This window comes from Onychostoma macrolepis, chromosome 12, assembly GCF_012432095.1.
Source record: "Onychostoma macrolepis isolate SWU-2019 chromosome 12, ASM1243209v1, whole genome shotgun sequence".
Taxonomy (NCBI): domain Eukaryota; kingdom Metazoa; phylum Chordata; class Actinopteri; order Cypriniformes; family Cyprinidae; genus Onychostoma; species Onychostoma macrolepis.
Window position 1 is genome coordinate 23046565 of NC_081166.1, and position 24700 is coordinate 23071264.

General features: G+C 36.7%; 2 protein-coding genes across 3 annotated transcripts in view; both read left to right on the top strand.

Moving 5' to 3' along the window:
* The window catches only part of zgc:174164 (uncharacterized protein LOC570656 homolog), a 28621-nt gene extending 18903 nt beyond the window's left edge, over positions 1-9718 (top strand). For both annotated transcript variants that reach the window (XM_058794255.1, XM_058794256.1), the window contains exons 17-22: positions 1155-1241; positions 1427-1532; positions 1630-1771; positions 6346-6442; positions 7072-7118; positions 9066-9718. In XM_058794255.1, the coding sequence (XP_058650238.1) occupies positions 1155-1241; positions 1427-1532; positions 1630-1771; positions 6346-6442; positions 7072-7118; positions 9066-9123 (537 nt within the window). In that variant the 3' untranslated portion in view covers positions 9124-9718. The remainder of the gene's footprint in view (positions 1-1154; positions 1242-1426; positions 1533-1629; positions 1772-6345; positions 6443-7071; positions 7119-9065) is intronic.
* Positions 9719-10009: 291 nt separating this feature from the next.
* On the top strand, positions 10010-24700 carry get4 (guided entry of tail-anchored proteins factor 4). Its single transcript, XM_058794559.1, has 9 exons — positions 10010-10281; positions 11641-11719; positions 11872-11953; positions 12503-12652; positions 12752-12890; positions 19839-19979; positions 20908-20983; positions 21266-21338; positions 23890-24700. The coding sequence occupies exons 1-9, from the start codon at positions 10142-10144 to the stop codon at positions 23976-23978; spliced, it is 969 nt and encodes a 322-aa protein (XP_058650542.1). The 5' UTR covers positions 10010-10141; the 3' UTR covers positions 23979-24700.

A 24700-nucleotide genomic window follows, 5' to 3' on the forward strand; every position in this document is an offset into this window, starting at 1 on the left:
TTTCAGTACAGCAAGAGGAAAAATACTAAACATAACTTTTTTAATTTAACAATGGTTTACTAAACAAATTGCTCTTTATTTAAATAAATTCAATTATAATTAATTTTTAACTATACTAATCAACAATCAAATAAAAAAAATGTATTCAAACATGTAAATTGTTTTTAAATTAACTTCTAAATTTACAATTTCTATTTGTTGGTGAAATTTAATAATTTTAGAGTCATAACTTGTTTAATAAAATATTTATTTAAACATATACATTAAATATTTAAGACATCACTAACAAGTAAATATAATGAAGTACAGTCTAATATTTCGCAAAACGCTCTTCACTAGACTTAATTTCTCTAGCAAATAACCAGCTGTGGACACTGATGACTTGCCTGAGGTAAATGAAATGCTACGTGACATTTTGTTTACAAGCTGTTTTAATGACGTCTTTCTGTGGTTGAAACACTATTTGAGCGATTTATGTGAAGGGTCAGATGTTTATTCATGTATATTTCACATTAAAACTAGTAATAAAGAAGAAGGGGTGATCACGCTCATTAGAACTGAGGCATTAAGGTCTTTGCACAACGAGTCCAAAATTTTCACACGTTAAAAAAAAATATATGACCTCATATTGTGTCAATCACGTTTACACACTGCTTCTGAAAATTTTGTCCGTCATATAAAAATTCTGATCAGGTTAAATTTTCTGTGTTTTTACATCGGTTACAAGCATTTTGATAGGAAAGGATGAGGAATATGAAAGGAAAAAAACGCATATGAAACATGAAAATTTCGGAATCGGTGTGCAAGGACCTTTAGTATGCAGCGATCTGTCATGCCACATCAAAGAGCATCAAAATGGCATTCATTGTCTGAATTTCCTATAAAAAAAAAAAAATGGAACGATTTGTTCGATTCACATGCGTACCGAACCGAAAGTCTCATCCCGAAAATTTTAGGTACGAATACGTGTATTCCCTATAAGTTACTTTAAAAGAGTTAACATACAATTAGTTTGAATGACTACAGTACAGATTTGTGATTTTAAATGGACTCTTGAACCAATATGGTCATACCATTTGGAGTTTGATACTCTCATTTTATTATGATCTATAACCTTTAAACAAACAGTTGAGTCCTGTATTTCTCTCTCTCAGGCGTGTTTGGACTTTACGTGTTTGAATTCTTCAGTTCTGGATCAGAGTCAGAAATGTGACTCCCAGAGAAACTGCAACAGTAATGGAGTAAGTTACTAACTACTTCTTTTAAATCCATGTTTCTGGTGTTAATGTGAATGATTCATCAGTGCAGGTCAATCCTTATTACTTTTTAGTCCCACTTACTTTTCAACTTCATGTAGAAACCACTTTTCACTAAATAACCAATTCATCAACCCTAATTGGTTTTCAATGGTGTGGTTTTCTCATAGGTGTGTAATGATCAGTTCCATTGTCATTGTAATAATGGCTGGGCTCCACCCAACTGTGACAGAGCAGGCAGAGGAGGAAGTATCGACAGCGGTCCTGCACAGATTGGTAAGAGCACACTCATTCCATCTCAGTCTCTAAATAAGCAAAACACACACCAACATTTTTTAATGGTTATATCATCCCTTTGAAACTCTTTCCTCAGATTACTCCCTGAGAGATGGACTCTTGATCTTCTTTCTTCTGGTGGTGCCAGTTGTGGTGGTCATAATAATCATTTTGCTCTACGTGTTCAAAAGAGACAGTCTCAACCACTGTAGAAAGCACCATCCTTCCAAAAGCCAAAGGTCAATCAAATGCTATTTCTTTTGGAACTTATGTATTATGTTCAGTCTTTAATGTTTTAATATTGCTTCCTTCATTAGTAAACAGTGACTGCTTTACATGCATAGAATATTCTGCTTAATATCGGAATATTAATAAGTATTGAGTCGTGTAAAATGCCACAATCTGATTATTCTGATTTCTCAAATTCCATTTGGAATTCAGAAGGAATTGTGTTTCCTAAATGTTTATTTGTGTATTTAACAGAGACTTTTTTGTTATACAAGCACCTCTGTTTAACTGTTCAAATTTTAATTCGGTTCTGCATTTTTTTTTTTTCTGTTGACGCACCTTCTAAAAATGTTAAACAGAGGCATTTTATATTTGAAATATAGGTGCTTTATATATTTGCAATGATAGGAAATTAAAAAAAATTCCTGTAGTGCATTTCTGTAGTGACAATAAGACCGCTTTTTTAAACAGAATTATTAAAATAAATTATTATTATTATTATTATTATAATTTTTAACGATTACCTGACCCTTTCCATTTCATGGCTGTTTTGTTGAGCATATTTGAAGATGAGAAGTGTTAGACCTAATTAAAAAGTAATACAACTAATAACAGTAGCATTATTTATTTATATGATTTGTTGTGTGTTGTTTTGGCACCTAACTCTCAAAAGAAATAAAGAAAATCAGGTAATGGCAAACACGGCCACAAAACAGCATTGAAGAAATTGCATCTTATGGTATGCACTGTAAAAAAAAAAAAAAGTTGAGCCAACTTAAAATTTTAAGGCAACCAGCTTCAGCTTATTTTTGTGGGAGATTCTCAGATTTTTGTTGTATAAACTTAAAATGACAAGTTGAGAAAACTCAAAAATCTACGGAGCCCCTAAAGGGACATTGGCAAAAAAAAAAAAAAAGATACCTATCGCGTGCGCACGAGATACTAACGCGTGCGCATGAGAAACTATCGCGTCGCACGAGATACCTATCGCGTGCGCACGAGAAACCTATCGCGTGCGCACGAGAAACCTATCGCGTCGCACGAGATACCTATCGCGCGCGCACGAGATACCTATCGCGTGCGCCACGAGATACCTATCGCGTGCGCCGCGAGATACCTATCGCGTGCGCCGAGATACTAGCAGCGTGCGCACGAGATACCTATCGCGTGCGCACGAGATACTATCGCGTCGCACGAGATACCTATCGCGTGCGCCGAGATACTAGCAGCGTGCGCACGAGATACCTATCGCGCGCACGAGATACTATAGTTACAGTTTCGGTTGCATCACTTCTGCCATCTTACACAGAAGAAAACAAGAGCATGCATGTGCATGAATTAGCCTAATTGAGATCTATTTTGGCCTTCAATACTAAAACATTGTGTCTGTTCTTGCATTCGGACACAGATAAATCATCACTGAACAGCATAAGAACGGCTTTTTCTCTCAGGCTATATTCCACCTGAGCAATAACTAACATCTCAGGACTGTCCATCTGTACATAACTTCTCAAAACTTTTCATCTGTAAAATAGCACATTCATAATTCTTTCTATTTTCTCTATAGGCCTATGTTGTACATAACCTAAAACATCTGCACATTCATAATTCTATTTTATCTATAGTTTTATTACCATAGTTATTGTTTTTTAATGCATTGTCTATTCTGTTTATTATTAGCCTTATATTTCACTCTATTACCTTAAATTATATGCATGACTACACTCTCTCTGTACTTTCTCCACTGGATGCTCCTGTCACCAAGACGAATTTCTTGTGTTTTTGTGCGTGTAAACACACTTGACAATAAAGCTCTTTCTGATTCTGACATTTAAAACGCATTTTGAGGTCTGGAAGGATTGGTAGCTACAGTATAAAAGCTCAAATTTTAGATTTCGATATGGCAATAGCCTATTGTCCCACATAAAACTTTAATAGCCAGTCAAATATGTATATAATCGAAAGCGATTAATTTATTTTTGATAATTATTACTTTACTTCAGTTTGGTTTTCAATAACTGCTGTTAGTTTCGTTTCATTTTCGTTTTTATTTCTTTGACATTTCTTTGACATTTCTTTCTTTCTTGATAAATAAATGCCTTTATTTTCGTTAAATACAGTTCCTAATATAACATTTTACCGTTTAAATATGTATACGATATTTCATTTACTTCTAAAATGCTTGTTAAACGAGTTTAAATGTAATAAATATTGTATTCATGTTTAAACAGTAAAATATGTTGTATTAAGAACTGTATTTAACGGAAATAAAGGCATGCAGGCAAATAAAGAAAGAAAGAAATCTCAAAATAAATGAAAAACTAAAATGAAACACAGTTATTGAAAGCCTATAACTACAATAAAGTAATAATTCTAAAAAATGAATGTGACGAACATTCTAAAATTAGTAAAATGATATAAAAATAAAATATATATAATATAAAAATTATATATGACTTGTTGGAATCAGACAAAAAATGACTGAGCTACAGCCGTTTGAAGGCAATAGAGGCGGGCAGCAGATCTGATTTTGAGAAAAATCGAGTTAAAGATTACAAAGCAAAATCACCAAGCAACGTTGCATATTTTCCTCCAATTCTTTTCTTAATAATAATGACTATATATTTATCAATCACAATATAGCTATTTTTTTATCTTTGTTATTCAATATAAGAACAAATATGCAAATAAACGGTAGTTTAATCAAGAGCATGCAAGTGATTCCACATTTTCTTTTATGTATGATTAATATTGAGACAGATCTATATTAAGACCTACTGTAATGCATAGATCAATACGCAATAATTGTACTTTATAAGGGAGATCGCGCACTCGAGGAAAGGCGTCTTGTGCACTCGCTTTGCAAATGTCAGCGATCGTATTGTTTTCGCCAGCATATGTTTGAAAATCTTAAGACATGTTATATTAGGAACTGTATTTAACGAAAATAAAGGCATTTATTTATCAAGAAAGAAAGAAAATGTCAAAGAAATGTCAAAGAAATAAAAACGAAAATGAAACGAAACTAACAGCAGTTATTGAAAACCAAACTGAAGTAAAGTAATAATTATCAAAAATAAATTAATCGCTTTCGATTATATACATATTTGACTGGCTATTAAAGTTTTATGTGGGACAATAGGCTATTGCCATATCGAAATCTAAAATTTGAGCTTTTATACTGTAGCTACCAATCCTTCCAGACCTCAAAATGCGTTTTAAATGTCAGAATCAGAAAGAGCTTTATTGTCAAGTGTGTTTACACGCACAAAAACACAAGAAATTCGTCTTGGTGACAGGAGCATCCAGTGGAGAAAGTACAGAGAGTGTAGTCATGCATATAATTTAAGGTAATAGAGTGAAATATAAGGCTAATAATAAACAGAATAGACAATGCATTAAAAAACAATAACTATGGTAATAAAACTATAGATAAAATAGAATTATGAATGTGCAGATGTTTTAGGTTATGTACAACATAGGCCTATAGAGAAAATAGAAAGAATTATGAATGTGCTATTTTACAGATGAAAAGTTTTGAGAAGTTATGTACAGATGGACAGTCCTGAGATGTTAGTTATTGCTCAGGTGGAATATAGCCTGAGAGAAAAAGCCGTTCTTATGCTGTTCAGTGATGATTTATCTGTGTCCGAATGCAAGAACAGACACAATGTTTTAGTATTGAAGGCCAAAATAGATCTCAATTAGGCTAATTCATGCACATGCATGCTCTTGTTTTCTTCTGTGTAAGATGGCAGAAGTGATGCAACCGGAAACTGTAACTATAGTATCTCTTGCGCGCGATAGTTTTCTCGTGCGCACGCGATAGTTTTCTCGTGCGCGCGCGATAGTTTTCTCGCGCGCACGCGATAGTTTTCTCGCGCGCACGCGATAGTTTTCTCGTGCGCGCGCGATAGTTTTCTCGCGCGCACGCGATAGTTTTCTCGTGCGCGCGCGATAGTTTTCTCGTGCGCACGCGCGATAGTTTTCTCGCGCACGCGATAGTTTTCTCGTGCGCGCGCGATAGTTTTCTCGCGCGCACGCGATAGTTTTCTCGCGCGCGCGATAGTTTTCTCGTGCGCACGCGTTAGTATCTCGTGCGCACGCGTTAGTATCTCGTGCGCACGCGATAGGTATCTTTTTTTTTTTTGCCAATGTCCCTTTAGGGGCTCCGTAGAAATGTGCCTAGTCAATAGCTAAAAGAGAAATGCAGTAATATTATTTTTTAGACCAGCAACTTAAGATTACAGATTTCTGCAGCTGTGATGTCTACAAAATATACACATTAACATTTACCAGCGCTTTCTGTGGGAAGGATAATAATGTCATGCTAATTGCGTCAGACCGGCACATTCTGCACTGAGCCTCAGTTGCATAGAAAGGCATGTTTGAGCTGAAAATCACAACTGGCTTCATTTATATACACATAGCATGAGTTCCTGGTTAAGTTGGATTGCGAGTGGCAAGTGAAGAAGATGCAGGTTTGAACTGGTGAATTCACCCTGAGATAGTTCGTCAATAAGATTTGGCAGCAATTTTCAAAAATTTTTGAGTTTGTGTTTCTGACATTAATATCTTATGACAGGTCAACGAATGCAACAAATGGTCCATCGAATGTGCAGTCAAATGTGGAAGCAAACAGCAATGCAGCAAGAGCGTCCACCCTACAGTCAAGGACAGAGGTTCAAACCAATGTTATTTTAGTATCTTTGATATTCTATTGTAGTTTTTGTTAATATATATTTTTTCCTCATTTTTAGTTTCATTATTTTTACATTTGTCTATGTAGTATTTCTAATCATTTTTATTTATTAGTTTTAGTTTATTTCATTTGAGTTATTTTAATATTTGAACTTTAAACGAAAATGAGAAATGTCGTCTAGGGAACTTTTTAAATATTTTATTTCAGTTAGTTTATTTAATTTCAATTTTGTGTGTGTGTGGTTTTAGTTAATGATAATAACCCTCTTTTACATAGTAAACCACTCACACAATTATATTTATAAATTATAGCCCTAACCCTGACATGACCCTAACAATAGAAACATGGCTACGAATACACTGATACAAATGAGCTGTTCTGTTCTTTGTGTCTGCAGATAATATAGAGATGTGCCAGAGATTACTGATAAATTCAGTATACCTTGCTTGCTTTTTCACAATTCTACTGTATGTCCTGACAACACACTGAAGTTACTCTAATGAACTAAACCCTAAACCCTTCATTTAGCATCTTTTAAGGATTAATAGTAAGTCAGCTTCTGCTGATCATCTTTATGGTAACTTTGCCCACTTCTTTTGTTTCTTACAGCCACCTAAACCAGCATATCCAGCAGACACCTCAGTAACTCAGCCAAGGTAATAGCACTAGAAATATCAAACCCAACCTAAGTTTTCTGTGCTTTCTATGAGTATATTGGTGTTTGCCAAGGCAAGCAACAGACCTTTAACAATAAAGTCCCCATTAAAGTAAAACTGAAGTTTAAGCTAGTGTTCCCAAAACAATGGCAAAATTTGCATTTAGAAGATTTATGCATTCAAAATCAGTCTTTTTCACCTATATGGAACAACAGTTTTGATCAATTCTGCACTTCAGTTTTTCATCAGATTTTCTGTCCGATAATATGCTCTCTAGATTATAAAAACATGTCTAGATCATAAACGGTGTATGAAATAGGTCACTTAACCTCTTAATGATTAAACAGCTGTACCATAAAAAACAGCTTTGACAAGAAGAGGAAACAATTCCATGCACCAACATAAATGACACACTTTTCAAACTACACATTATAACTTGCTGGACTGTGACATAAATAAAATGTTGTTAACTATTTTTGAAAGGGCATGAGCCTTTGAAATGTCCCAACTTGACTTCTTGTTTTAGACAGAAATATGTTAAAGAATTGAGAAAAACTGTGCTCAAGCCACTTCATGCCGACTTTTAAGTATCACATGTTTGGTGTTTATCTTTGATGCAAATGGAGAGATCCAGGCAGACGGAAGTCTTTCAGTAAAATTGTAATTTATTGAAAATAAAATTATAAGTGATAACAATTACAGATGATAATAATGATAAAATTAAAGGAAAAAGATTAAAAATCCAAGCAAAATCCGAGTATATTCTGCTAAAATTTCTGAGAGAGTGATCTAAATCAAAGTATAATAATCTTCACAAGTCAAAAGAAAACAAAGGCTTTTGCAACATGTGCTGAGTTAAAGAAAAGCCAGTTGTGTGTGTATGTATGTGTGTATTTAGAAAACATCCTTGTTTTTAAATATTTAAAACAAGCAAAAAAAATATTTTTGCTGAGAAGTTTCCATCATCCAATTAACATCTTTTAATCATAACAAGATATACCTTTATATGAGTATAAATGGAATTAATGGTAGTAAAAAAGAATAAATTAATAATACTTGAGTATATGAATAACATAAGACAGTAATATAAACAAGGCAATAAGGTAATGTGGAGTAACAATAAAAATCATAAAGAATAACTCATAATGAATATACTGTATATGAATGTAAATAAATGTTTGTGCTTGAGACATGAATGATAGCTGAGATCTAGCTTTTTGGAGAATAGGCGAGCTAGTACATTTCTACATACCAAATTGTGAAATAAAAAGTTGTCTTTTATCCCCTGGCGGAAACAAGCTTCCATAGAAATGTATTAGCACACCTATTCTCCAAAAATAATCTTTTTATTTTTTATTTTTTTCTTGAAAATTTTGTTATATCCCACTTTTCTGACTTTATTTTCTGAATTGCAAGATATAAACTGTAAATATAAAAATGTGAAGTTTGTATCTGAGAAAGCAAAGTCTGAATTGTGAGACACAAACTCTCAGTCTGTGGCAGAAGTGGTGCAGGTAATTTTAAATATAAGTACAATGTAACATGCTATGTACAGTACATTTTACTGAATCAATTTCAATGTTAGTACATAGTAGTTAAGGAAAAGTTGTTATAGACAATATAAAGTGGGTCTAAAACATTTAATGGCAAGACATGTCTAGCAATATCAATTATCAAAAACTTGAGCAAGTAAGCAAACAAACAAACAAACAAAAACTCTATGCAACAAACCATTCGGAAAATCCTAGCAAATTCATAGCAACATGCCTACAACCAATTAGAACACCTTAGCAACCACATAGCAGCACCCTTGCGCTGGCAAACACCATTTACTTCAGAAAATGTTGAAAAATCTAGTTCATATGTATTTGAAAACCCCTTTCTCTCTGTTATTTCACTGGCATAAAACTTGTCACGACTCAACTGATCTGCTTCTCAACCTCACAGACAAGGGCCAGGAGTCCCCAGACCAATCCCACCCAGACAGACCCAAGTACCAGTATGAAGGCGGCGTGATGTTGCACAGTTGTTACTTTTTGTATTGCATTCTTACTTGACCCACTTTTCCAAAGAAATCTTCTGCAAACCTGCTCTGATTGCTCCGAATCGTCATCACCTTTTCTAGAATTTAAAACAGATGAAGGACCAATGCTGTTCTGAACTGGTCGGGGAAAAAGTATATGCCGCTTATAATTATTTAAAGCAATGTTTACAAAATGTATAATTTTCTTTTACTACAGTAAGTGATGACAGTATGACCTCTGAAAACATATGACAGTTGTTAATATTTATTGCCTTTGGGGGAAGAATTAATTTCCCTAGATTAAGCTGCACTGTAATCCTGAGTTCAGTTCAGTGATTCATCCAGGACAGCAAACTAGAAATATGTTCCAAATTTTGCCTATTTAGTAACTTTCAGAATAAAGGTTCACTGTCTCTTTTGTTTTTTAAAGAAACATTCTGTTCAGCTCTTTTAATACAATTATTTTGATTAAAGTTGTCAAATTTGTAATTTTACATGTATTTTACATGTATTCTATTTTATATGTACCATAAATGTCTAATTGAAAATAAAGTCTGTTCTATATTTAAACTGTTAATGTATTGCACTGGTCTTGCTTATATACTTTAATACCTGAAGTATGAGAAATTTGCTGGATTCATTGGAAAGGTCCTTTACCTCTTTTTCATATTATATTTCTGCCGCACCGTCTACCTGGTGTTACTTGTTAACTTATTACTGACTGACTGATTTATTGATTGATTAACTGCTTAACTGCAGTAGCTCATAGATCATTGAAAATAATACAGTACAGATTTCAGCCATAATTGACCACCTTTATATTTTTGTGTTTCTCTCCATCGTGTCAAAAGTTCTATTTTACAAGTTGTATTTATCTGCGATGATTAAAACGAGAGAATAAATATAAGTAGTATCTATCTGGCCGTCTGAGGATGACATATAGGTCATTGTACGGCGAGTGTGAAGGCTCAGAAATCGCGTTTGGTTGTTCGGAGCAGTCATGTCGGAGCAGGAGTCTCTGAAGAGCTCCAGCGCGAGGAACCGCGGAGGAGTACAGCGAGTAGAGGGCAAACTGAGAGCCAGTGTGGAGAGAGGAGATTATTATGAGGCCCATCAGATGTACCGGACATTATTCTTCAGGTGAGCTTTATCGTTATTACAGGAGTAGTAATGACTGGCCGGGGCCCTGTCGCTTCCAGATCTTTCTTGTTGTCAACCGAGCGCGTTCCTCGGTTGTGTTGATTGGCCAACTGCTCATCCTCACCCGCCCCTTGAGTCATAACTTATCTCTGATTGGCTGGTCTCGACGTCGTTTATGTCATAACATCAGCGTGAGCTATGTTGCTACATGCTAATCTGAAGAACAAGGTTGATTATCAATTGGACCAGCTGATTAATATGTCAATTATATTGTAATATAATAATAATACTTCCCCTCAAAAACAATGTTATATAATACGACAGTAAGATAAATCCGTCCATTCCTTAGAATTTAATCATTTTAACAATAGAACTTGGAAACCAGCAGAATTGTGAAATTTCACCTTTTAAGTTTAAAGTCTCTCTAAAATCTTCCGATGAATTCAGACAAATGTGATAAAGAGACAACAAAATTATTTCTTAAAACCACACCTGCCATTCATTCTTCCTCTTGTTGACCTGCTGTCTTGTGAGCTGCCTACCTAGGCTGCATTTTGAGCATCAGGCTTTCTAGTGGGCCATCATGATTTCAACCTATATAGGCAGCATTAGTTTGTATTTGATGGCCAAACGTCTTTTACTTATTATACTGAGACTAGCAACATCACCAGTATCAAATATTCCACAGATCAGATTGCAAGTCAATGTCAGAGCGATGCAACTGTACATGTACTAACATCATAATGAAAAAGCCTCAGTAAAATAAAATGTCATTCTAGAAGTCGGATATAATGCCTTTTCATTGGAGAACAAAAATAGACTAACTGCTTATTAATATTTGATAAGTCACAAGGTGCAATCTACATGAAGGAACATGCAGAAAAAAGGAGCCTCATGACTGTGTCAATCTCAAGAAGTCTAAAAAAAATAAAAATAATAATAATCAGATAATGCAGCCTTTATTGGCAAGGCTTGTTCAGGTTGCAAAATGTTGTGTGATGGAACTCCCTGAAAATTCATGGTTTTTGTTATATATGAAAAATACTTTTTAAATTGAAAAAATAAATGTAAAAATATTTTAAATGTATGAAAAGTACCCAGTCACATGTTTTCATGTTTTTCAAAGAAAATATTTTTGCATTTATAGGGCCAAATAAAAATTAATTATGTAATAAATGTGTCAAAGCCAACATGAAAACTATTAATATATTGATGCATGTGTATTAAACTATTTTATTTATTTATTTAAAATATATCTTCATGGACACTTTTTTTTGTTGTTGTTTGTTTTGGCTGTGTTCCTTGAGGACTGTATGACCACAGAAACACTGTGTTAATACCATGTTGCTTTGGGTGCAGGTACATGTCACAAGCGAAGCATGCAGAGGCCAGAGAGTTGATGTACAATGGAGCGTTGCTCTTCTTTAGTTATAATCAGGTATGTGTTCCTCTGTTATCAGTTTTAGGTCAGTCAGAGACTATAACTGATCATGTCATGAAATCTCTGAACAGGTCAGTTGTTACTGGTTCACAATTAGTTCACTTTTTTCCTCTGTAAGATCTCTGCATTAATGTTTGTTTACTAAACAGCAAAACAGTGCTGCAGATCTGTCCATGCTGGTACTAGAGTCCCTGGAGAAATCTGGGGCCAAAGTAGATGATGAGACACTAGGTGAGTTTATTGAAAATTATATTACAGTATTAAACCTGTTGTGCTGGTGATTGTTAGTAATTTAGCAAACAGTTAGAGGTGTGGTTATATTCAACTTTATCTGTAGTTAGAGCTGAATTTTCAGAATATGTCAGTCAGTGGAACCATCATTTCAACTAACTGCCAGTTAGATTAAAAATGTTTAATGTATGGATGAAAATAATGGTTTAAAATAATCAAGGTATAATCATATACTTCAAAACTTAACTTAAACTTTGCTGCTGAAATTCAATTCTGTCTTGACACTTTTAGTTACGTCATGAAACAAGGAATGGTTTCAAAACTGAATTAATGAAAGTCAATGGGGAATTTCAATGGCAAAATGAGAAGCACATTAAAATCTGCATAATATTGACAATATTGGTTAACTTTATAACGCCAATATAATAATACAGAGTATAATAAATATTCAACATTTCCCTACCCTACACAATCTACAGTACCTATAATCTGCAGCAATTACATGATAGCTTTTTAATTGTGTAATTACATTCTTGGTGTTTGTTCTAGACCATTTGGCTAAACTCTTCAGCCTGATGGACCCAAATTCGCCAGAGCGAGTGGCGTTTGTGTCCAGAGCGATCAAGTGGTCATCAGGAGGGTCAGGGAAGTTGGGCCACCCCAAACTACACCAGCTGCTGGCACTCACATTGTGGAAAGGTAAAACAGACACGACAATAATCATTCAATAACTGCTAAAGGAACCGTCAGCTATTTTGAGAATGGGTAAGCCACATAATTTGTTTGTTTGCATTTAAGAGCAAAACTACAGTGAATCACGCTATCATTTCCTACACTCATCTGATGGAGAGGGCTGTGCACAGATGTTGGTGGAGTATTCATCAGCACGAGGATTTCACGGAGAGGTGGACATGTTTGTAGCACAGGCTGTCTTACAGTGAGTTCTGGAGTTTGAAAATTCTATTATCATTTATTCACAATGCGGTTTTGGACCAGTTTGACTATTTCTTCTGCAAAATACAAAAGCAGAAGTGTAAGAAAAGAATGAGTAGGCCGCTCTGCTATATACAGTGTACAGAAGTCAATTAGGACTGGGGCTGTCTAGCTCCAAATTGACTTGAATTAAAAAATAAATAAATACATACACTTATGCATTATATTTCATGTCTTCCAAAGCCATACAATAGCTTTGTGTGAGGAACAGACCCAATTTTAAGTTCACAGAAAATCTTGCTTTCTGTTATGTTCAGATGACTAAACACAGAATTGTTTCTTTTTTTTATTTATTAAACGATGGTTCACTGAACAAACTGCTCTTTCTTTAAATAAATTAAATTATAATTAAAATTTTAATGATAAAAATCTACCTCAGCTTATGCTCTAAACTAGCCCATTTAGATCTTTTATATTACTACAATTAACAGAGCCCAGACTTACAATTAATTACTATCTATTTTTTGTTTTTTTAAATATAATAATTAACACTTAACTTAAAAAAAAAATAAAATAATGTAAACTTTTTTGCAGTACACAATGCAGTTTTTAAATTAACTTCTAAATTAAATTTTTATTTGTTGTTGAAATATATTCATGTACACAGTGGCTGTCATGACTTGTTTCGTAAGATTTATTTAAACATACATTAAATAATTTAGACATCACTAACATTTAAAGTAAAATATGATGAGCATATATATATATATATGTCTAATATTTTGCAAAATGCTCTTCTCTAGACTTAATGTTTCCAGCAAACTAACGAGCTGTGGACACTGATGACACTGATGACTTGATGTTTTATTGACGTCTTTCCACAGTTGAAACACTGACTGAGCGATTACATGTGGCATGAGATGTTCATTCATGTTTATTTCACTCTGAAAACTATGTGCGATTATGAAATCGTGAAAGCTGTTATGAGCAGCTTGTCAATGAGGTACGGCTCTGTGATCAGTAGTAAATGATTGAGCTGCTTATAACATGCATTTTTAAAAAGCAACTCCCTTGAAACATCTTTCCAAACATGAGAAGCATTTATGAACCTCTTGTCCAAAAGTCAACATTTAATAACATATTTTTACTCCAGACTCACTTCATAACATCAGTCGAGTGTTTGAAGTAAAATCCTTGTTTGTCTGTTAGTGTTTAACGCCATGCCAGCTTCTATGGCTTTTTTCATGCATTGAAACCCCTATATGGGATTTCCTGGAACTACGTGCATTAGGCCTTCTGTTTCAGGCCTTTTGGCCTTCGGTTGGTGATTTACTACTGATCAAAGAACCGTGTTTCACTGAAAAAAACGTAGCCTTTGCCGAATTGCAGTTTCAGTTTAATTTCGATTAATCGTGCAGCTCTAACCTCTGTGTAAAACATTGGCCAATGGCGTTCGAGTGCACGCAGTTGATGGCGGGCTTTCTGCATGTATAAAGCTGTGCTGTTCACCAATTTCTCAGAATCTTTTCACTGAAGGCAAAGAGGCATAGCACATCTTTGAAGTTTGTACGCAATGTCTCATTCCCTCATCTTGTGAAAAATGAGGTTACGCAGCCTGAGATGTTCCCTTTCAATCACTTGACACTGCATCAATAATGGACTCTCTGGGGAACAGTGTCTAATCATGCCACTTTGTAGTACAGAACTGGCCTGGCCTGACCTGGCTCAAGAGTGGAGCCGTTGAACCTGATTGGCTCACGTCACAGGCAATTTTTTTTTTAGGTGCGGTCAGGTAGGGGCATAATTATAATTGCATAATTTAGAATCACCCACCATTTTGAAAACGCCCACGAAGTTCAAAGTGCCCACTTTTGTTCTGCAGAGATCTCATACTTAAGACAACAAGTCACATTACCATTGTAACCCATCACATAATCTTATATCACATCCAATACAACCAAAATAATGGTGAATACCACCAGCAGACATCTTAAAAATCTTAATAAGGGGCAACTGCTGTTCATCAAGTGCACAGAATAAACTCAGCACAACATGAAAGACAGCACTGTCATAACCCACTCAACACAGACAGCACCTGTTATACAAGCAAAGATACATCTAGGTTATAAAACCTAGCAAAAGTATCAGGTGAGGGCCATCCTATCGCCATGCAAATGTCCTAGATGGACTCAACATTTGCTCACACCAAGGAGGAAGCCATTTCTCTGGTAGAATAGGTTCTTACTCCATTTGGGCAGTGCAAGCCCTGAGGTTCATAAGCCAATGAAATGTAAGGTGACCATACGGGCCATTTTTACGGAACGCGTCCTTGCCAGGATTTCTATATTGCCTAAAATATACAGGTTTTGGCTGTTTGCACTGTGCAGATTGATCGTTGTATGACATTCACGAGAGCTATAGAGAGCAGAGCATACTGCTCTTTATGCTTTCGAATCACTCTCGCGGTACTTCTGTGTCATACAATGATCGGTGCGCAGCTACGCTTCAAGTCGAATGAACAAACACACCTAACGTGTGCGTATTTACATTGCTTTGATAGTTCTCTGTAGATCTCTCCTCCTCACACGCCACGATTGGTCGATTATGTACAATACCTGCATGTTATTGGACAAAGTACTTTAGGTGTTTTAGGCAATATAAAAGTCCTGGCCAGGACGTGTCCCGTGTAAATGGCACATATGGCCACCCTAATGAAATGGCATCCACAACCCGGTGTATAAACCTCTGTTTCAATACAGGAAACCTACAGTGTGACCCCAAAAAGCTGCTTAGAAAGCATATTCTGGCTATAGTGATGAATATAGATATACAAGATGTGTGAAGACTGTTCAGCTAGCCCCTTGGGAAGAAAAGGCTGATAGCCTTACCTGAGCTCTGAATGGTGTCGAAAGCACTTTCAGCACACTTTAGGTCCATCAATTTTCTAGGTTTAAATTGACTCTGAAGTCACCTGGCTTAAACCCCAAACAGGCAGAGGTAACCTAAAGCGCCTGCATAATAACTACTTGCTTCACTGAAGCCAGAGCATGTAGTTGCACTGTATTGAAAGGAAGTGCTTTCGTTTTAATTGATGTGCCATTGCAACCATCCAGATGCCAAAAGCTGGTCTGCCATTGCACTGCATGCCTGAACCCGTGCTTGGACACATCTGTCATGATTTCCTTTCATTTGGAAATCTGAAACATGTCCATGTCTTTTTGATAAAAGCTATGTACTGTCCATGCTGCCAGAGCGCTGAGGTAGCTGTTTGGCACTGGGTGCATGTGTAGCTGCCCTAGCGGCAGGGGGGTAGCAGACGGGGGGGACACGTGCCCCACACTTTTAGAAACAGGTGATTCTGTCCCCCACACTTTTTTTGACCCACCACCAATATTTCCACCTGCGTTCTCTGATTTGTTACTTAGATTTGAGTGAACTAACATTCAGCCAATCACAAGGCGAGTCATCTCTTGGGCGTGTCAGCCATGAGCTTTAAATCTCCTGTTGCTCTTGAAGTTTCATTCATTCACTTCTTTGCTCTTTGGCGGTTTGGGGTAAAATGCACCCCAGAAAAAAGCAGAGGACAATTACGTCCTTTTATTTTTTTTTATTTTTTATTTTTTCAAACACACACTGTAAAGGCCAAAGTATACTTCACTTTTTATGCATACGTGAGGGACCGCTTACAGTGACGCAAATTTCATCATCAGAATAGTACGCGCGCACTGCCGGATTTTTGTACTTTGTACGCGCAGGTCGCACATGCGCATTTAACTCTCTTGCAGTCATTAGTTTATCTGCAAGGTGGCAACCCTGCCATGGGGGTATCGATTCACAAGGTAGCAGAAGAAAAACTGCATAAACGGAACAGAATGCGGGTTAGCTATACAGCGACAATGGAGGCCTACATAGGTGAGAAATTGTGCGAAGAAGTTAGAAAATATCCTCATTTGTACAACTGTAGCATGAAAGAATACAAAGATATGGGTTTTAACTCATGGTGAGAGATTGCGCAAACACTGGCCCCGTTAGGCCAGGAGAGGTATTGCAATTTGGCACAAAGCGCATGCGTCGAATGTCTGTGTACGCATACGAGTCAAATGAAGTATATTTTGCAGGACTGTGCGTATAACTGTATACGTACATTAACATATGCGTAAAAAAAGAAGTATACTTTGGTCTTAAGTATGTGTTATGTCACGATGACACGATTCATGCAATTAAATTTCCATGTTATGATTTAACCTACTGTAATGCCACATCTAACATTAGGCAAGCGATGCGATCATGCGACGCGACAAAAGACAATAGAACCCGTTAAGAACCTCGTCGTGCCGCTTTTGTCGCGTCATGCTGCTCGTGTCCGGAGTAGAATTATCCTTTCCAACTGTTAAGAATTAAGATAAAAGTTATTGTTCAAGTGTAGTGAAGTGAAATACTGTCCATAAAATATATTTTTCATAAAAAGTATATTTTATTTCATCAGAAAATATAGATGTCCACAGTGGTCTCAAAGTCCCAAGTCCTGAAGTTATTTTTCAAATTTGAATATATCACCACAAAATAGGTTCCTGTAAGCTATCATGGCATGTTCCCAAAACTGCAACTAGGGTGCTCTAAAACGCCAATTGGTATTCTATTTAGAAGTTATTATATGAACATGAATATACGTATATATATGAATATACGTACTTTGTACATTATGTACATAATTTCTTTGCCTTTGAGGGTCACATCACCTGACTCCCCCCCCCCACACACACATGATACTCCATGTGTTGTTCTCCACTGTACAGGAGTTTTTTTCTGCGCTTAAATGGCATCACTATTGGCAGGCTTATGTCAGTTCCTACTGGCAATTAAAATACAACCAAGTGGCCCTGGGGAACATTTTATCCCTGGTCGCAAGTTCCTATAACTACCTGGTGCTAAAGCTCCTATTGTCTCCGAGTTCTCCACTATAATATGTGTTTGCATAATCAGGGAGTTCAACTCTGACTAAAATGGAAATGTGCTGGCTGGGTTCCAACACGTTTTTCAGCATATTGGCTTTGAACCCCAAAGCCTGCATACAATTGAGCAGCAGAGTATGGTGCTCACATAAGACTTCAATGGGACATTAATAAACAGTCATTGAGAGAATTCAAAACACAAACTGCTCATTTTCAGAAGGCAGAGAGCAGCATTTACACACTTTGTGAAAGTGTTTTGGGCTAGACACCGCTTGAATGCAAGGTCAATGAATTGGGTAGCTTCGAATTCCCTCATCTGTGACGAGAAACCATTGGGACATGAAAATGAGCAACCTTCAGGTCCACTTAAATAAATGGATGAACATACAAAGATGAAGAGCATGAGGGGCCAAGCTTTCTTTCATCAGTAAAAAGTGGCACATAGCGTTAGACTTTTTGCGCAGCAGCTCAACCACAACCAACTTTCAGTCTTGGAAAATACACAAAAAATCTCGACTTCAGACTCGAGAGGGAATCAGCAGCATCCAATTCACTCCTCTGCCATACTTGACCATTCTTCCTCCTCAGAGGCAGCCAGTGACATGGCTTCATCCCCACTGGCTTTAGGGGAGGGGCGAATGTCAGCTCGTGCAAACAGTATGGATGAGGATGTAGGTTCAGGGGAGTGTAAGACATGCAGGAGTTGGCATGAGCTTGAAAGGCTCTTCTGCTGCTGCTTCTATGGCAAAGAAGTAGGAGACAGGGGAGCACAAGAAACTGAGCCATCCCCCAAAATGAAGGCAATCCTAAAGCGCAGCATCCTGAGACTCATGTCTTTGCAGTGAGGGCAGTCAGTGTCACTAAGAGAGGCTTCAGTGTGGGCACAGCCCGTGCAGAACACGCTGCTCTTGTGCCCATTGGACAGCTTGAGGGGAACCTTACACAGAGTCAGTTTGTGAAGCAACGTGCCTTTGGGAGCAATTTGCTTTTGTAGATCGGAAATAATGCTTTAGTCTTTTCTCCGGAACTTGGTATGCATGCAGTAGGTGTCGATTTGCTATGTTGTCGGCTGCAGAGGTGCTTCTCAATGATGGGAAATTAGTCTTTGGGCTTCTTCAGACGGAGTAAAAATGCTTTTCAAACGGAAGGCTGTTTCCTACTTAAGGCTGTGTCCTTTCTAGTTCAGTCCTTCGGAAGCTTGTAGGCTAGAGTTCTCCTTGGCTTTAAATGCTAGAATAAGTTCAGGAATAGTATGTGACGGGGCTGCGCACACTTACTAGACCGTCATGGCACGAAATACTAATAAAACTTAATTTTGGAAAATATTTTGTATTACAACTCTTTATATTATTTGGCTTTCTATTAATAATGCAATACAATGAATCACAGCCGTCTACAGTCTCCCTATAGTGTTAAGTAATTTACACCAAAACAAATGATAGAATTAATTCTTTCATGTCCAAAAATAATTATTTTTGTCTTGCATAATAAATTAAGACAAGCTCAGCGCTAACTCATTTTTCGTCAGTTTAGTTTCATGAATTGGAATGTGTACAAAGGATTGTGGGGGATTGAAAGTCTTAAAGTATACATTCCATGTATTCTTCAAATTCAGCTGAATGAAGGATGCTAAACGAAGACTGCCTTCTAAGGATCCTTCCGATTGAGATGGCCTTCAGCTAGATATGCAGCCTTCCATTTGAGAAGTACCCATGTTTTTTTTTTAAGCTACTAACAATGTGAAGTGAACTGGAAATTAAAGGAAACAACTTGAGTTTGGGTCTGTTTCACACATCAAGCAATCATATGAATAGCATTCAGAAGAATTGTAAAATATTGCTGAGTCATATGGACTGCTTTTATGATGTATGAACTACTTTTTTACTCTACTCCTGCTTGTTTTTAAAATGGGTTAAAGTGCAAGGATTTAAAGTAAATTTATGTTGAATGCTTATTTTTTTATGATTGATATACATCTCAGTATCTTTTTTTGACTGCAGGTTTCTTTGTCTAAAAAATAAGACGAGCGCATTGGTGGTGTTCACCACATACACACAGAAGCACCCGTCTATAGAGAAGGGTCCTCCATATGTGCAGCCTCTGCTGAACTTCCTGTGGTTCCTTCTGCTGGCTGTGGATGGGTGAGATGCTGTCCTCTATTCATGCTCTGCATCTCAGCATCAGGCCCTTTCTGTCTTATATAAAGCATTGTTTTTTTTTTTATTCATACTCCGTCTCTCAAGGTCCACTTTCTTGTTCCAACCTTGATCAAACTTATCTGCCTGTAACTTTCTAGTAATCCTGAAGATCTTGATTAGCTGTTTTAGGTGTTTCATTAGGACTGGAGCTAAACTCCGCAAGAAAATGGACCTCGAGGGCTAGAGTTGAGAACCCTTGCTCTATATTCTAAAATGATGTGACAAAATTCTACAAATAACCACTTTGACAGTCTGAGTAGACATTTTCTGCTCTGCTGCTCTATTTTTATGCAGGAGTAAGAATAGTGCCGTTTGATATCCGTGTGACCGAGTTATTTTAGTCTTACTAAGAGCTGTGTTGCGGGTTCTTGGCTTTTTCTTTTTTTTTCGTAATGTGAGAAAAAACAAACGTGTGATCTTATGATCTGGTGACAATATCCCATGATGCCTTATTCCTCTGGACTTTCTTCACACTACTTCTCACTTACACCTTTTCCTCAGCATTTAAAATGTGATGTTTCTCCCCTTCTCTTCACTTCTGGTGCCTCTTAGCATCCTTTACTGTGGAAACGCAACAGACCAGAGCTCTTCAACTCCAGTCCTAGAGAGCCATTGTCCTGCTGAGTGTTTTCTCCAACTCTAACCAAGCATGTGTGAACAATCTGTTAAAGGTGTTTAGAATTACTTGTAAATTACAGACACATGGGTTACATTGGAGTGTTTTTAAAGTCTTCCAGACACTCACCCTCCAGGACTGGAGTTGAAGAGACACTAGACTAAGTAGCTTTATCTGATATTTTGAATCATCCATCAGTGTTTAAGCAACAAAACCGTTAACACAACCTCTGGATGATTGTGGTTTTATTTCCAGTGGGAAGTTGACAGTCTTCACAGTGTTATGCGAGCAGTATCAGCCATCACTGAAGAGAGACCCTATGTACAATGAGGTGAGTTAGTAATAGTAATGCTTTTAAACATATCACAAACATACTGCTTTTGACCTAATAAGCTGTCTGCACAATAGATGACAAGGGAGTTTGACTTTGGCTTGATGCTAAGCTAATGTAATAGGAATACAGTTACATAAAACAGATACACACAGTAAAACAGGTTACAGGCATCGTTCAGAGAGATTCATCTTCACTGTTGTAATGTAGCATGGATTTGGTATGAGATTAGACTTTTAGACTTTGTTTATAACATACAATATGTTCTTCTCTTGACCTCAGTATCTGGATAGAATAGGACAACTGTTTTTTGGAGTGCCACCTAAACAGTCGTCATCATATGGTGGTTTGCTAGGTAAGAAACATCCCTACCTCTGTGTGCCTATTATTACATGATGTTATATTATATTACACGCTAAAGCAGTCAGAGATAATAAATGACGGTCAGTGATACACATCGCCAAGGCTTTGGCGCTACACCAAATTGTTCAAAATTGACAACCTCACAGGTTTCATATTTCTCATTATCACCACATATTGAATTAATAACTCAAATGAATTAACAAATTAATAACGAATATTAAAACTACCATCCAAAATTACAGTACAGTACACTTAGTTAAGCTGTTATGTACTGTATAGTAAATTATATAGCAAACTGCTTGATTGTTATATCATTGAAAAATATAAGATATATGGTTGTCCAGCGATATAAAAGTTATACGGTAAATTCTACTTTTCATGAAAACATACAGTATAGTCATGTAATGAAATATGTATGATATAGCAAATCTAATATCATTGCAAAATGTATTATTGCACAGTTCTGTGTGTGTGTGGAATTATTTATGTTCAACTTTATCCATATACATAGTGTACTGATGTAGGGCGATATAAAGTGTGCGCTATATATACTATAATCTCACCTGCTCAAATATTTTAATCGTCGCAAAATGTAAACTATATTATTATCCAGCTTTAATCTGCTGTGCCTATAATGTGTGAAGATAAGATATTAAAAAACTTTAACATGATTTTCCGTAAAGCTGCTTTAAAACAATATTTTGAAAAGCGACACTAACTATGGACACTTATTTCTGCCATGGAATAAAAAGGTAAATGTGACATCTCTCACAATAAACACTTTTTTTTTTTTTTTTTTCTGAATTGCAAGGGGAACAATCAGAATGGCGAGATTTAAAAAGTGTTTTCTTTCTTCCCTTTTCTTTTTTTAATTCCGTGGTGGAAGTAAGTTAAGTTTAACCTACAGCGTTTTTGTTCAGCATACAGTGCCGTGAAAAGGTTTTTGCCCCCTTCCTATTTTTTTGCACATTTGTCACACTTAAAAGATTCAGATCATCAATCAAATTTTAATATTACACAAAGATAATGCAAGTAAATACAAAATGCAGTTTTTAAATGATGATTTCGTTTATTAAGGGAAAAAAGCTGTCCAAACCTACCTGGCCCTACGTGAAAAATTAATTTCCCTCTCCTGTTAAATCATGAAACTGTGATTAACCACATTATTTTAGAAAGCGGAGTTAAATTTCTCTAGCCAAACCCAGGCCTGATTACTGCCAGACCTGTTGAATCAAGAAATCACTTAAATAGAACCTGTCTGACAAAGTGAAGCATGCTTAAAGAGCAACACACCATGCCGTAATCTAAAGAGATTCAAAAACGGATGAGAAACAAAATGGTTGACATGTATCAGTCTGGAAAGGGTTATAAAGCCATTTCTAAGGCTTTGGGACTCCAGCAAACCATGGTCAGAGCCATTATCCACAAATGGAGAACATTTGTAACAGTGGTGAACCTTCCCAGGAGTGGCCTGCCTACCAAAATTACTCCAAGAGCTCAATGACGACTCATCCAGGAGGTCATAAAAGAACCCAGAACAACATCTAAAGAACTGCAGGCCTCACTTGCCTCAATTAAGGTCAGTGTTCATGATTCAACAATAAGAAAGAGACTGGGAAAAAACGGCATCCATGGGAGAGTTCCAAGGCAAAAGCCACTGCTGACCAAAAAGAACACAAAGGCTCGTCTCAAATTTGCCAAAAAATATCTTGATTATCCCCAAGACTTCTGGGAAAATATTCTGTGGACTGATGAGACAAAAGTTGAACTTTTTGGAAGGTGCATGTCCCGTTGCATCTGGCGTAAAACCAACACAGGATTTCATAAAAAGAACATCATATCAACAGTCAAACATGGTGGTGGTAGTGTGATGGTCTGAGGCTGCTTTGCAGTTTCAGGACCTGGATGACTTGCCATAATTGATGAAACCATGAATTCTGCACTCTATCAGAAAATCCTGAAGGAGAATGTCCCAGTTTGTGATTCACTTGGATTATGCAGCAGGATAATGATCCGAAAATCACCAGCAAGTCCGCCTCTGAATGGCTCAAGAAAAACAAAATTAAAGTTTTGGAGTGGCCAAGTCAAAGTCCGGACTTAAATCCGATTTAGATGCTGTGGCATGACCTTAAGCAGTCCTTTCATGCTCTCAAACCCTCCAATGTGGCTGAATTAAAACAATTCTGCAAAGAAGAGTGGGCAAAAATTCATCAACATTGCCAGTTATCGCAAACGCTTGATTGCAGTTGTTGCTGCAAAGAGTGGCACAAACAGTTATTAGATTTAGAGGGAAATTACTTTTTCATGTAGTGCCAGGCAATAAATGAAGTCATTATTTCAAAACTGAATTTTGTATTTACTCGGGTTATCTTGTGTAATTTAAACATTTGTTTGATGATCTGAATCTTTTAAGTGTGACAACTATGCAAAAAATTACAAAAAAAAAAAAAAAACACCTGGAAGGGGGCACAGCACGGTTTAATCTAAGGATATTTTGTGAAGAGTTTAAAAAATAAGATTCTGATTTGCTTTCTTTGTGATAGGAAACCTATTGAATAGTCTAATGGGCTCAGGTGAGGAAGAAGAGGGTGAGGAAGCTCAGGAGGACAGCAGCCCCATTGAACTGGACTGAAGCATCTGACCAGTGGCTCGCTGGTCCCCAACATCATAAACCAGCCCCATACCAAACCATTCACTAGCGTGAACAATGACCAATCACGCATCCGTTTGGGCGCTCTTTTTCAATCACTAACTCTTTCCTGTTATTGTTGGACTTTGTTCTGTGTATAGTTTTTAAAGAATGAAGGTGCAACAATATCAAACTTCCCGGACTGTTGAACAAAATTCGTAAAAGAGCAGAAACCGACGCACTTCAGATGTAATTGTGATGCCCTCCATTTGTAGTTCTACTGAGCTGTTGGTGTCAGGGACCCTCGTTTGTGAGAGGGACTTTCCTGTCCTGCCACCAAGGGTGGTGGTCGCTCATTGTATTAATAAAAGTAATTAAATTGCTCTTAACTTATAATCCATTCTAATATACTTTGATAAATTCTACAGTATGATAACTCAATCAAAACAAGGCTTGGTTTTGTGTGTCTACACAGCTAGATATTACCAGGGATATTTCGGTATCCTTGACAGGACATTTCACCACTTCTGTTACATTGTATGTGTGCGACTGAGAAAAGCACAGGTCTTACAAATGTGCGCGAGCGGATAGATGAATGCATGTTCGTGTTGATCGGAGTGTGGATGTGCCGTTATAAATGTCTCGGTCACCAGGGGGCCGCTTCATTCTCTGCTGAGGTGTGATTGAACGTAATAAAACAATAGAAAATGGATGTAACAAATAGA